Raw genomic sequence first — 13,398 nt, forward strand, 5'->3', positions numbered from 1 at the left:
AGGTTTGACTGGTACTGTACATACATACCCCACCAGACACACCAATATGGATTTCTTCACGATACACAAACCAAAAGCAGATTCAATGCATCGCTCAGTTATGTACAGGGCCATGTCATAATGGAATTCTCTGCCACCAGAGGTTACTCGAGAAAAAAGCAAGTTTAGCTTAAAAAAACAAATATTGTATCACAACGGTACTGTACATAAGAATAGTGTGTAAAGAGTATTTTCTTGTCTCTGGGTATCTTTCTAATATATAACTCTAATTATAAATATAATATGTTGTTCTTGTCTAGAACTGTTTTGTACTTGATCATTGTTTGTACATTTTATGTGGACCCCAGGAAGAGTAGCTGCTGCATGTGCAGGACTTAATGTGGATACTAATGTAGATAATTTAAACACAAAACATTTACACTGAGGGGAGAAATACATTCTAAACAACGTTTTTCAATGATTTGCAAGCATTTCAATTGGATCAAAATGACACGAAGAAAGATGTCATCACGCTCCATCATCCGATTGTGATGTTAGATTCAGCTAAATGGCGAGTTTTCCCCATTCATTTGATTAAAATTAGTGCCCATTACTTCTATGAAGTCTATATGCATTACAATGTTCTTTTAATAAATGTCTCTTGTGGTTTGACTAAATGGTTTAGGATAACATACATGCTTTGCTGACAGAGTTGCTTCCACTGGGTTTGAACATGTTTTGACAATGAAAAAAGAACAGTAAATTCAGGTAGAACAGTGTGACTTTAACACGTTCGAGCAAGGTGGTCCAAAGAGTTTATATTGAATACAGTAGAGCGCAACAAACTCTAGTTTTGCACACTAGCGACATCTGTTGGACAAAAATAAGCATGAAGTGTAACGGTTAGAAGGTGAGGAAACAAGATAATATTTAGGTCGTTCTCTTTGATGTGTCCCTTTGATGTTTTAAGTAGACATTGTGCACCAATATTGCGCTTTAAAAGCCTGTTATATTAAATTAAGTGTCTTTTAATATAAGCCACATGGATAATTCAATAAATCAGATTTTTTTACATGAACAAAGGCTTGCTAAACTGCCAAAATTCACCATTTTGACATGTCCCTCTGTCAACCGTGTCACTTCTCGGAAGATTTCAACCCACTTCATCCAAAAACGCATCCAAGTTTCACCGTCATTGTAAAGCCCTAGTTATTTTGTTACTTTGACAAAAGTAATTTCTGAAGAATATTATTTATTTCATGTGATTAGTGATTCATTTACGTCTGTCCCTCATTTTAAGGTCAAACCTGTTACGTGAACTAAACTCTCGTTTTAATATGGTTAAAGTATTTGTTTTAAAATATTCAAATCACAGTGTAAAAGCAGGTGAGCTGGATTTATTATTTTGGGCAATAATCTGGTGTTTTGTGGTTCTTGTGAAACTTGCATTCAATTGCCACGCTGTGTTCCACACAACAAGCTCTATTCCCCCTGTCACAAGGGGATTCATTTCTGATTTAAGATTAAATCATCAACCCTGTTACTTTATTTGATACTTATTAGGCACTTACTATAGTATTTCTTTACATTTTATTTAACCTCCTGAGCTAGGAAAACATGCTTTTTATGAAGTTGAACATGCTATTCATGACAATGTTAAAATGTACCAAGTTACACTTCCCAAAAGGCACCGAATTGATGGAACGACCCAGTTGTCAACATTTTGTCAGCTCAAGAGAGAAAGGGCAGGAGGAGCAGGAAGAAAATACAAGGGAAAACATGAATTTATGTAACTGTAGCACCCAAGTATCTTGTGTAGCACATTTTTATCACTTTCTACAAAGAACAACATGGAAGTAAATGAAGAAAAAAAAGGTTCACTTGACATTTTAATAAACATTGAAACAATTATATCGGACTGCAGTACACGGAAGCGTCACACAAAAAGCCAATGCATTTGATCACATATGATATTTACAGTATATAGGTATATACATACTGTGTTTCTCTTGGAGGAATACTGAAATACTTTCCCTCTCTCCATTTTCTCCCATTCATGAGTCCCATTGCTGAAGGGTAAAGGGATGATTGAAATTACATACAGTATTTACAGTAAGCACAATAACACAGACATACAATATACTGTATATGCTAATCATTCTTCTTCAATGAAATGCTGTCTGAAACCTTGCGACTCAACTGAGTAAGTGTATTCAAAGACACAAGAGCACTTTAGGGTCCCGTTTCAAAATCATCATCATCATTACAGTATATATTCGTTAAATACTGATTTACATTGTTGAATGGATACGATTTCAATTCTGTAATTGTAGGTATACTAACGGGATAGCGAGAGGAAAAAACACACTTGTACACAATGACAAATGTAAGTAACGCAGTTCAAATGCAGTTAATTTGATAAGTTTGTCTGTTCATTCCTTATTTATCCTGCATTATCTACCATTCTCTCTTTCTCTCACTGAGCTCTTTTTATGATTCAATTAAGGGGGAGGTTAGACCTAGCAGTCCAACCATTTGATTGATGCTACCATACCACATTGTCCAGCAATGTGCAAAAACTGCTTACCCTCTCCCACCCTATGACGAGGCACCTTGGAATCATTGTGTGTCCCCATCCAATGCCCATGACTGGATTTCACCTGTGTTTTGAGGGGTCAAGAGTGTTTTAAGAGTCAATGGCTGCATTACGATTCTCTACCCCACTGAATACAGATGCCAATTCAACGTCTTCCACGATGGTTCAAACCTAATTTCATCGAAATTATGTGGAAACAACACTGATTCAACCAGCGTGTTCCCAGTGGTACCCTTCTCCAGCAATGTTCACTCAATAATTCCTCCTCGATTAAAAGCCTTGGATTGGTGCAAGCATGGCTGGAAGAGTTTCCACCATATTCCTCACACCAGTTGATTCCTTTTCAAGCTATTAGGGGCGAGTGCACGATTGCACACGTCGGTAGAAGGGTAGAGAATCGGAATGTAGCCAATCTGTAACCGACTCTAGCCCAGTGGTCATTTAGTGAACAGGATAACAGGCCACTTTCTTTTTGCAAGAGACAGGCCAAATGAATCTAACCCTCAACTGAAGTCAAGTTCTAGTATTCTTGTTCACCAGCCAAATTCACCTGGTACAAGAGACTTCTTAAGTCCTAAATCCACAGCATTTCACTTAAATTTACAGTACCTTCAGAAAGTATTCACACCCCTTGACAATTCCCACATTCTGTTGTGATACAGCCTGAATGTAAAATGGATTTAATTGAGATTTTTGTGTTACTGGCCTACACACGATACCAAAGTGGAATTAGGTTTTCAAAAGCTGAAATATCTTGAGTCAATATGTATTCAACCCCTTTGTTATGACAAGGCTAAATCAGTTCAGGAGTAAAAATGTGCTTAAGTCATATAATAAGTTGCATGGACTCATTGTGTGCAATAATAGTGTTTGACATGATTTTTGAATGACTACCACATCTCTATACCCACACATAGTTATCTGTAAGGTCCCTCAGTTAAGCAGTGAATCTCAAACAAAGCCCAGGGAGGTTTTCCCAATTCATCACAGAGGACACCTATTGGTAGATGGGATTTTTTTTTTTTTTTGAAAGCAGACAATGAATATCCCTTTGAGCATGGTGACGTTTTTAATTATACTTTGGATGGTGCATCAATACACCCAGTCACTACAAAAATACAGGCGTCCTTCCTAACTCAGTTGCTGGAGAGGAAGGAAACCGCTCAGGGATTTCACCATGAGGCCAATGGTGACTTTAAAACCATTACAGAGTTTAATGGCTGTGATAATAGAAAACGGAGGATGGATCAATTACATTGTGCTTACTACACAATAATAATCTAAGTGAAGAGAAGGAAGCCTGTACAGACGAAAATATTCCAAAACATGCATCCCATTTGCAACAAGGCACTAAAGTAATACTGCAAAAAAAATGTGGCAAAGCAACTCAGTTTTTGTCCTGAAAACAAAGTACTATATTTGGGGCAAATCCAATACAACACTCTATATTTTCAAGCATAGTGGTGGCTGCATCATGTTGTGGATATGCTTGTAATTGTTAAGGACTGGGGAGTTTTGCCAGTTTAAAAATAAGAAACTAAGCTAAGCACAAGAAAATCTGGGTCAGTCTGCTTTCCACCAGACACTGGGAGATGAATTCACCTTTCAGGAGGACAATAACCTAAAACACAAGGTGAAATCTACACTGGAGTTTATTACCAAGAAGACAGTGAATTTGGCAGAGTTATAGTTTTGACTTAGATCTGCTTGAAAATCTATGGCAAGACCTGGAAATTGTTGTCTAACAATGATAGTGGGCAAATGTTGCACAATCCAGGTGTGGAAAGCTCTTAGAGACTTACCCAGAAAGACTCACAATCGCTGCCAAAGGTGAGTCTACAAAGTATTGACTCAGGGGTGTGAATACTAATGTAAATGAGATATTTCTGTATTTCATTTTCAATAAATTTGCAAACAATTCTAAAAACATGTGTTCACTCTGTCATTGTCGGGTATTGTGTGTAGAATGGGTGAGAAAAGAATCTATAGACTTCATTTTGAATTCAGGCTGTAACACAAAATGTGGAATACGTCAATGGGTGTGAACACTTTCTGAAGGCACTGTAGATTATAATGTGGTACATTAGGCGCATATTTCGACCACAGTGGTCGAAACACCTGCCAACAGGTACAGTAAACGAGACACAAACCCATTTGACCTTCCAGTAACGTACAAAAGCAAATAGGGGTTATTCAGAAATAAAAAAAGAGGAAACAGGGACCCTGAGGACTTGGTACCATGGACTTTCTAACAGGACAGTCCTGATGAACGCTAACACACACGTGCGCTATCACACATAGGCGCATGCACTCACACACGCACAGACACGCACGCACACACACACACACACACACTCAGAAAAAAACACAGAGATAGCGAGAACAAAAGAACTGTAGACACCACAACAATACCAGATAGGGATTAACAGGAGATACATACATAACATTGGCCCAGCACCACCATTTTTTCATGATCACAGAGTTAAGAAAGTGGCGAAGTACTAAACACGAAAGTTGTTACACTGGAAGATTTTTGTTCTCATCAAACCATTGAATGTTAAAGCAAGTTACATAGATTTCAAATAGAAATTTAAGTGTGCAATGCAAATACTATGAGAAATAATTTCAAAGGTCTCCCGAGTGGCTACACTAAAGACCCAGGTTCGATCCCAGGCTGTGTCGCAGCCGTCCGCGACCGGGAGACCCGTGAGGCGGTGCACAACTGGCCCAGCGTTGTCCGGGTTAGGGGAGGGCTTGGCTGCCCCGGGATGTTCTTGTCCCATCGCACTCTAGCGACTCCTTGTGGCGGGCCGAGCACATGCACGCTGACTCCGGTTGTCAGTTGTATGAGGTTTCCTCCGACACATTGGTGTGGCTGGCTTCCGGGTTAAGCGGGCAGTGTCAAGAAGCAGTGCGGCTTGGCATGGTCATGTTTCGGAGGACGCATGGCTCTCAAACTTCGCCTCTCCCGAGTCCGTACGGGAGTTGCAGCGATGGGACAAGACTAACTACCAATTGGATATCACGAAATTGGGGAGAAAAAGGGGTAAAAAGTACAAAATATTTTTTTTTAATTTTGAATTGCAAAAAAATTCAGCTGTGCTTGATTAAGACTTTTTTAACCAATAGAAACATCTCAAAAGTGCAAACCCCATTAATCTCGCACTCAAGGCGGGAAAGATTTCAAATAGCATTTGAACCCAGGTGTGGTATAATGTGATTTCTCCTCTGTCAACATACGGTCACTTCTCTCTGCAATATAAGCCTACACCAACAAGATGGCATCTGAGTCAGTCAAAGAGATAGGACACTTGTTGTCTTCGAAAGCCACCGCACCCTAATGTCATTCCCTTATTAGCATGAGCATTCTTATCTAGTCTACCCCTATTGTCACATTCCTAACTACCTGTATTTCTTGGAAGTGGCGCAAATATAATTCTGTGGATTTCTTATCACTTCTGCCAGATAGGGGAGTGGTGCTACGGGGAGGAAAAGTCACAATACTGTGTGGACTAATTGGCATGATGCCGGTTGTTTGTTCCGACGTATAATGGCACTATCTTTTTTCATCCACGCCCAGTCCTTTCAGTTCAGTGGCAGGTGGACGTGTCTTGAAAAAAAGCTGTCGGAAAACACAAAACGCTACTTTCCACTTTGAGTCTTCAGTGGAAAGAAACGAGAATCGAAGCATGTATTAAACAAAATACTTCACCATTGCTTGTCACAATTTATGGCGACTTCTAAACCTGTTGGCACTTGGAACATTGAGACGAGACCGTTCCAAATGTAATTTTTTTTTCGACAAAATGACCATAACTTGTCCAGTGGTAAACGTTGACTAGTCTCCCTCTACATTTGATTGTCTTCAAAGTCACTCGACACTCTTGTATAAAAAGACCAAAATCAGGTGATTGACACTCCTCTTCTGTAATGTCTCTCTTTCTCCAAAGGGCATGTGGCCGGTCCCAATCCTCTTCCACTCTTCTGATCCTCTTTCCCTATCCCTCTCTCTTCCTCTCCTTGGGGCAGTTCTAAACGATGGAGTCCCAGTCAAAGTCGTCCTGGATGTCTTCAGTAGGCAGCCTGCTCATCTGGTAGTGCCCAGGCGGCATCATGTGCTGCTGGTTCATCTGGCCATGGTGCCCTGAAGATGGAGGTAAAAGTGTAAGGCAGCTGTACGCAGACATATAAACAGTACTATTATTTTAGCAGGATCCCCATTAGCTATTGCCAAGACTCTTCCTGGGGTCCAAAATGACATCAAACAAAACATTGTGCATTATACAAATGCACCATTATTACATTACAATACTACATGACATTACTAAGAATAATGTGTACACACACACACACACACACACACACACACACACACACACACACACGAGGGGGCGAGTAGTTAGCATTAGTACCTGTCATCGTGGAGCCTGCGGTGCTCATGGGGGTCATGTGGGGGTAACCTGGGGGTCCCATCATTGAAGACATGTTCTGTCTGGAGTCCATATACGGATTACCTATAGGAGATGAAGACAACCAACAGGAAGCAACAGTCATTCAGTTACCTACACTAACTCTTTTGACTCATCACACACTGATGCTCCCATTTATCATCTGTCCTGTTACATACAGTATAGTGCTTAGGAAAGTATTCAGACACCTTTACATTTTGTTACGTTACAGCCTTATTCTAAAATTGATTCAATAAATAAAAAATCCTCAGCAATCTACACACAATACCCCATCATGACACCCCATCATACCCCATCAGTGAAAACAGGATTTTAGAAATATTTACATAAGTATTCAGACCCTTGCTTTGAGACTCGAAATAGAGCTCAGGTGCATCCTGTTTCCATTGATCATCCTTGAGATGTTTCTACAACTTGATTGGAGTCCACCTGTGGTAACTTCAATTGATTGGACATGATTTGGAAAGGCACACACCTGTCTACAGTATCTAAGGTCCCACAGTTGACAGTGCATGTCAGAGCAAAAACCAAGCCATGTGGTCGAAGGAATTGTGCTTAGAGCTCCGAGACGGGATTGTGTTGAGGCACAGATCTGGGGAAGGGTACCAAAAAATAATTCTGCAGCAATGAAGGTCCAAGAACACAGTGGCCTCCATCATTCTTAAATGGAAGAGGTTTGGAACCACCAAGACTCTTCCTAGAGCAGGCTGCCCGACCAAACTGAGAAATCGGGCGAGAAGGGCCTTGGTTAGGGAGGTGACCAAGAACCTGATGGTCACTCTGACAGAGCTTCAGAGTTCCTCTGTGGAGATGGGAAAACCATCCAGAAGGACAACCATCTCTGCAGCACTCCACCAATCAGGCCTTTATGGTAGAGTGGCCAGACAAAAGTCAAAATCCCTCTCCTTAATAAAAGGCACATTACAGCCCATCCCCATCCAACCTGAAAGAGCTTGAGAGGATCTGCAGAGAAGAATGGGAGAAACTCCCCAAATACAGGTGTGCCAAGCTTGTAACGTCATACCCAAGAAGAATCTATGCTGTAATCGCTGCCAAAGGTGGTTTAATAAAGTACTGAGTAAAGGGTCTGAATACTTATGTAAATGTAATATCAGTTTTACATTTTTTTTTATAAATTTGCAAAAATGTCAAAAAAAATGTTTTTGCTTTGTCATTATGGTGTATTGTGTGTAGATTATTGATGGGGAATGAACTATTTAATACATTTTAGATTAAGGCTGTAATGTAACAAAATGTTGAAAAAGCCATGGGTCTGAATACTTTCCGAAGGCACTGTATCTATCTTAATTACCTCGTACCCCTGCTGATCGACTCGGTACTGGTACCCCATGTATATAGCCAAGTTATCGTTACTCATGGTGTATTTATTCCTTGTGTTATTATATTCTTATTTTATTTCTCTTTTTTTCTCTCTTCATTGTTGGAAGCAAGCATTTCACTGTTAGTTGACACCTGTTGTTTACAAAGCATGTGACAAATAACATTTTAATTGAACTCCACTGATCTATAGCCTACCTGATTAGATCAGTAAAGGAAGTTTGGCTTAAATCAATCAAACCCTTTCAGATCTATATGGGAGGCACGGTAGAGACGGCGCTTAGGCACAGACCTAGGATCAGGATTCCATCCGTCCTCAAAGCCTAAGCATAACCATTGTTAACAACTGACTTTAGACCAGTCTCTAGATGGGCAACTCCATCCTACTGGCCACTGACCTGTGTTGATGTGCTGACTGGGCTTGCTGGTGTGCATGGGGCCGTGACAGGCAGACGGGGGTGGCTGAGGTTGCAATCGGCCTTGTGGTGGGATGACCCCAGTGCGGGTGAAGAACTGGTTGATGGAGGAGCACAGGTCGGCTATCTGGGCCGGGTCCAGGGACCAGTTGTTCAGCTCCGCCTGCCTCATACTTTCCTTTAGTCCTGTCAGACACACACAGATGGGGTCATTTTAGTTTCACTAGTCCTAGGTGCCTTCCTCTTGTTCTAGTCTTCTTTTCCCTCACCTGTACTGGTCTGAAAACTGGTGTTGCAAAAATTATGGTAACTTTCCCAGAAGATTTCAAGAAACAGGAGGGAAAAAGCAGGAAATTCAAACATACTCCAGCTGGAATTTCTGGAAAACCTGGGAATTTTGGGAAAGTTAACGTATTTTTGCAACCCTACTGAAAACACAAGATGGATGAAAGCAGTATGCTAATTAGGGTAGAAGGAGGATTGGGTTCCACCATTGCTGCTCGACTGTGAAGGAGGTCAAGTGCTGTGGGGGCGAGTTGCATCTAAACATTCAGCACTGTCATCAATCATAAATAGATGTGCAGCTTTGTGCAATGACCCTGATAAGAGTGCTCCACAGCCAGGGATAATTAGATTATTCACACTGAGGCAGTGGCCAAGCAGACTAGAGACTAGGGCTGCAGTTACCGCTGCAACCCTGTTCCCTACGTTGTCCACTACTTTTGACTAGGGGCCTCTGGTCAAAAAGTAGTGCACTACATTGGGAATAGGGTGCCATTTCAGATGCATATAGTGCACTTCATTGGTAATAAGGTGCCATTTCATATGCATCCTAGGATAGGCCTTTTCTACCTCGGAAACTATCATTGACATTGGGCTACATCCATTTAACAGATGCTCTGTATCCAAAGTGACTTACAACCTACAAATAGGGTCTAGCATATTGTGATGTCACTTTTGCATACAAAACATTAAGAACACCTTCCTAATATTGAATTGCATCCTCCACAGGAATGCTGGCCTATGTTGACTCCAATGCTTCCCACAGTTGTTGTCAATTTGGCTGGATGTCCTTTGGGTGTTGGCCCATTCTTGATAGACACAGGAAACTGTTGAGAGTTGAAAAACCAAGAAACGTTGCAGCTCTTGACACAAACCGGTGAGCCTGGCACCTACTACCATACCCTGTTCAAAAGCACGTACATCTTTTGTCTTGCCCATTCACCCTCTGAATGGCACACATACACAATCCATGTCTCAATTATCTCAAGGCTTAAAAATCCTTCTTTAACCTGTCTCCTCCCCTTCATCTACACTGATTGAAGTGGACTTAACAGGTGACATTAAGGGGTCATAGCTGTCACCTGGATTCACCTGGTCATTCTATGTCATGAAAGAGTTTTGTGTCAAAGGGAGACTCGCGAGAATTTTTTTTGACGGTAAGTGACATTTTTGTACATTTCAGTATAATTTCCAAATGAATAACCTGTGCATAATGATGAACGCATAAAATGTATTTAAATTCAGTAATAAGGCTACAATAAGGAGCTAGGAGATGATTGTGACAGAAGGTTTTATAATAGCATTATACACGTGACGTTACCACCATTTTTTACATTTAGGATATGCTGGTCGGTGGTTTTGGCGGCCTAGAGGTTAGAGGGGTGGGCTTGCCACCAGAAGGTTTCCGGTTCAAATCCTGGAAGAAAATCGGATGGGATTTGAGCCGACTACTAGAGTGTTGTTAGTGACAAATCCAAGAAAGATAACCTCACCTGCTGTTGTGCAAGGAACAACACTGTTGTGGCTCCCACTGCTCCAGCCTCTCCAACCTAATGTGTATGTGTGTGTGTAATCAGTGGTTTGGTCCGTCAGTGGTTTGGTCCGTATTCCTTCTTCTTACCTTGGAATGGAGAGAGGTCCACGTCAGCCCAGTTGTAGCTGCCGGCGATGCGACAGCTCTCCTTCAGCCAGTCCAAGTTGGGGTACCAGTCGGCTGACAGACCTGCACAGACACACAGAAGTTTTCCCCCTAGACTTCTTCCTGGTGTAGCACCAGGGCCCCAAAACCAATTAGGCATCTAATAATTCTATTGAAACAAACCTAAAAAACAATTATTTTAGGTAGGGGGAGTGGGCAATAGAGCGAGGCAGGGTCAGTGCTAGGGAGGAAGGCACAACTAAGTAACGGTAGGAGAAATGTTAGTCTTGTTAGCCCGGGAACACGATTAGGGAAACATTGACACAAGAACACAGTGCTGCAATCAACAGAGTAGGATGCAGTGACGCTTTTGACCACAAGATGTCATTTTTTTCACAGAGTAAATTCAAGTCACAGACGTTAGTGAAGAGGAATGATTTTCTGCCTTAAACCACAAACGGCAACACATTTGAAGCTGTGGATCAAAGACAGGGGATTGCTTTCATTCATCCCAGGCGCTGTGGAGAGGGAAATAACCTAGATAATGCAGCGTCTATTTGTACAGGGCTTTTCTCTGAGCCTAGAGCCCAGTGCAGAGACACAGGAGAAACAAAGAGTAGCCCAGGCAAATGAGAGACCTCGGCGAGGTTCAGAAATGCCTGTCTCTATGAGTTTAAGTCTGCTTCACACGGTGTAACACGCTTTGAGGAGTAGTGGGAAAACAAACTACATAGCTAATACAATGCAATCCATGTGTCCTTGCTGAGCATGTAGGGAGTAGTATTTATGGATAGCAGCTGAACCCGAGTCCTGCCTTAAGCTTCAGACACACCACCACAACGAATGGCTAAAAGCAGCGGGTGGCCGTCCTATCGTTTGTTGTCGCCGCAGTGTGTTAAAGTGACCGCCTGCTGGGTGTCGCCGAGCGGTTGCTGTTTGTGCGGATTCAGCATGTGGAATCGTCGGGAAATTAACAGAAAATGACAGACGATATTCTAGTCAGAGGCACTCGGCCATCCATTGTTTAGGTGCGTTTTGTCTCAGACAGTACACTAGTGGGTCTTACCAGTGTTGGTGCAGGGCATCTGTGCTGGCTGGCCAGTATGGCTCTGGAGGTGCTGTGACTGCTGCTGCCCACTGTTGGGGTGCTGGCGGTGTTGAGGGTGCTGTGAGTGCTGCCTGTGCTGAGTGTGTTGATGAGGTTGGTGTTGGTTGTGTGTGGCGTGGGGAGAGAGGTGCTGCGAGTGGGGCGGGTGGTGATTATGGCGGTGACCGTGGTTGTGTGCGTGTTGGTGGTTGTGGGCGTTGATGCCCCTGCTGCTGCCCCGGCCAGGGGAGTGCTGGTAGGAGCACAACGTCCGTGGCTGCTGGCTCGATTCGCTGGGCATACCCATGAGACCTGCAGGGCCAACCACAATCACAGACAGACAGACAGACAGGACAGGAAAGGTTAGAAGCACTACACCTATGCCACTACAGTGCAACATGCGACTGCTATTGATACAGAGATGTTTTCTCATTAAAAAAATACTCACGCAAACCTGGAGGGATTTCATTCTGATGGTTTTGATGAATTTGACTCTCTTGATGCATGTGTGTTATTTAAACTGATATCTGCCTTACCACATCAGGAATCCTCACTGAAGCTCCGAGGGTGCATTTCAATAGTCTAAAGTGGCTTCCTCTACTCTCCTTGTGTCATTCACCTTCATTTGCACTGGCAGGCTTTCATCAGTCTTTCACAACACAGATGAAGGAAAGGAGACGGGAGAGGAGAAGCCACTTTAGTCTATTGAGATGCACCCTGACTGAGTCAGTCCATGTGGTTTAGACACGCTTTGGTTTTCTAGGGAGGGTGAGGAGCTTGGCTGCTTGGGTGACTCACAGCATTTCAGCCCCTCAAAGGCAATGACTACTGATGCCATTCCTTTGGTAGAAGCATTTAAAAAAAATATATACATATTTTTTTCTTTAACCTTTATTTAACTAGGCAAGTCAGTTAAGAACAAATTATTATTTACAATGATGGCCTACCCCGGCCAAACCCAGACGACGCTGGGCCAATTGTGCGCCACCCAATCACGGCCAAATGTGATACAGCCTGGATTCGAACCAGGGACTGTAGTGACGCCTCTTGCACTGAGATGCAGTGCCTTAGACCGCTATGCTACTCGGGAGCCCCAAGCATGCAAGGCATTGAGCTTCACTTTGCCTAGGCTGTGGGGGCCATAGAAATAGAATGGAACACATATTGTCGGATGGCATTTTCACAATGCAGGAGAGCACAGATTGGTGCAAAAAATACCCGTAAACATCACTATAATATGGCAGCGTGATTTAATTTCTAACTTTTAAATATACATATAACAATGTACGTTATATGGAGGCGATTATTTAACTAGTCTAGAGTTCCCTAAACTGAGCAAGGCATAAATAGTCGCCTTCTAAAATGAACGCACATTGGAGAAGAAAAAAAAATGGTACAGTATTTTATGCACAGATGTGGGGGTTTTGCATGACGAAAACTTTGCCCATACTGTATGTTGGGAGTACAAAAAAGTGCCAACTCATAAAAGAGGTGTTGGGACCTCATACACTGTGGGATTAAGTGCTATGGTTACAGTGCCACTCCAGCCATGTACACCTGCTAAAAAGCAGCAATCATAGCCATTGACTTTC

At 42.3% G+C, this 13,398-nt stretch overlaps 1 protein-coding gene across 4 annotated transcripts in view; it reads right to left on the reverse strand.

Moving 5' to 3' along the window:
• Positions 1–1,855: 1,855 nt before the first annotated feature.
• LOC110532232 (forkhead box protein J3) overlaps positions 1,856–13,398 on the reverse strand; it is a 104,665-nt gene continuing 93,122 nt past the window's right edge. For all 4 annotated transcript variants that reach the window (XM_021615948.3, XM_036988162.2, XM_036988161.2 and 1 more), the window contains 5 exons: positions 11,786–12,118; positions 10,702–10,803; positions 8,781–8,984; positions 6,988–7,089; positions 1,856–6,719 (listed from right to left, as the gene is read on the reverse strand). In XM_021615948.3, the coding sequence (XP_021471623.2) occupies positions 6,607–6,719; positions 6,988–7,089; positions 8,781–8,984; positions 10,702–10,803; positions 11,786–12,118 (854 nt within the window). In that variant the 3' untranslated portion in view covers positions 1,856–6,606. The remainder of the gene's footprint in view (positions 6,720–6,987; positions 7,090–8,780; positions 8,985–10,701; positions 10,804–11,785; positions 12,119–13,398) is intronic.

The sequence above is a fragment of the Oncorhynchus mykiss genome, chromosome 9 (assembly GCF_057628025.1).
Source record: "Oncorhynchus mykiss isolate SJ-2025 chromosome 9, ASM5762802v1, whole genome shotgun sequence".
NCBI classification, from domain to species: Eukaryota; Metazoa; Chordata; class Actinopteri; order Salmoniformes; family Salmonidae; genus Oncorhynchus; species Oncorhynchus mykiss.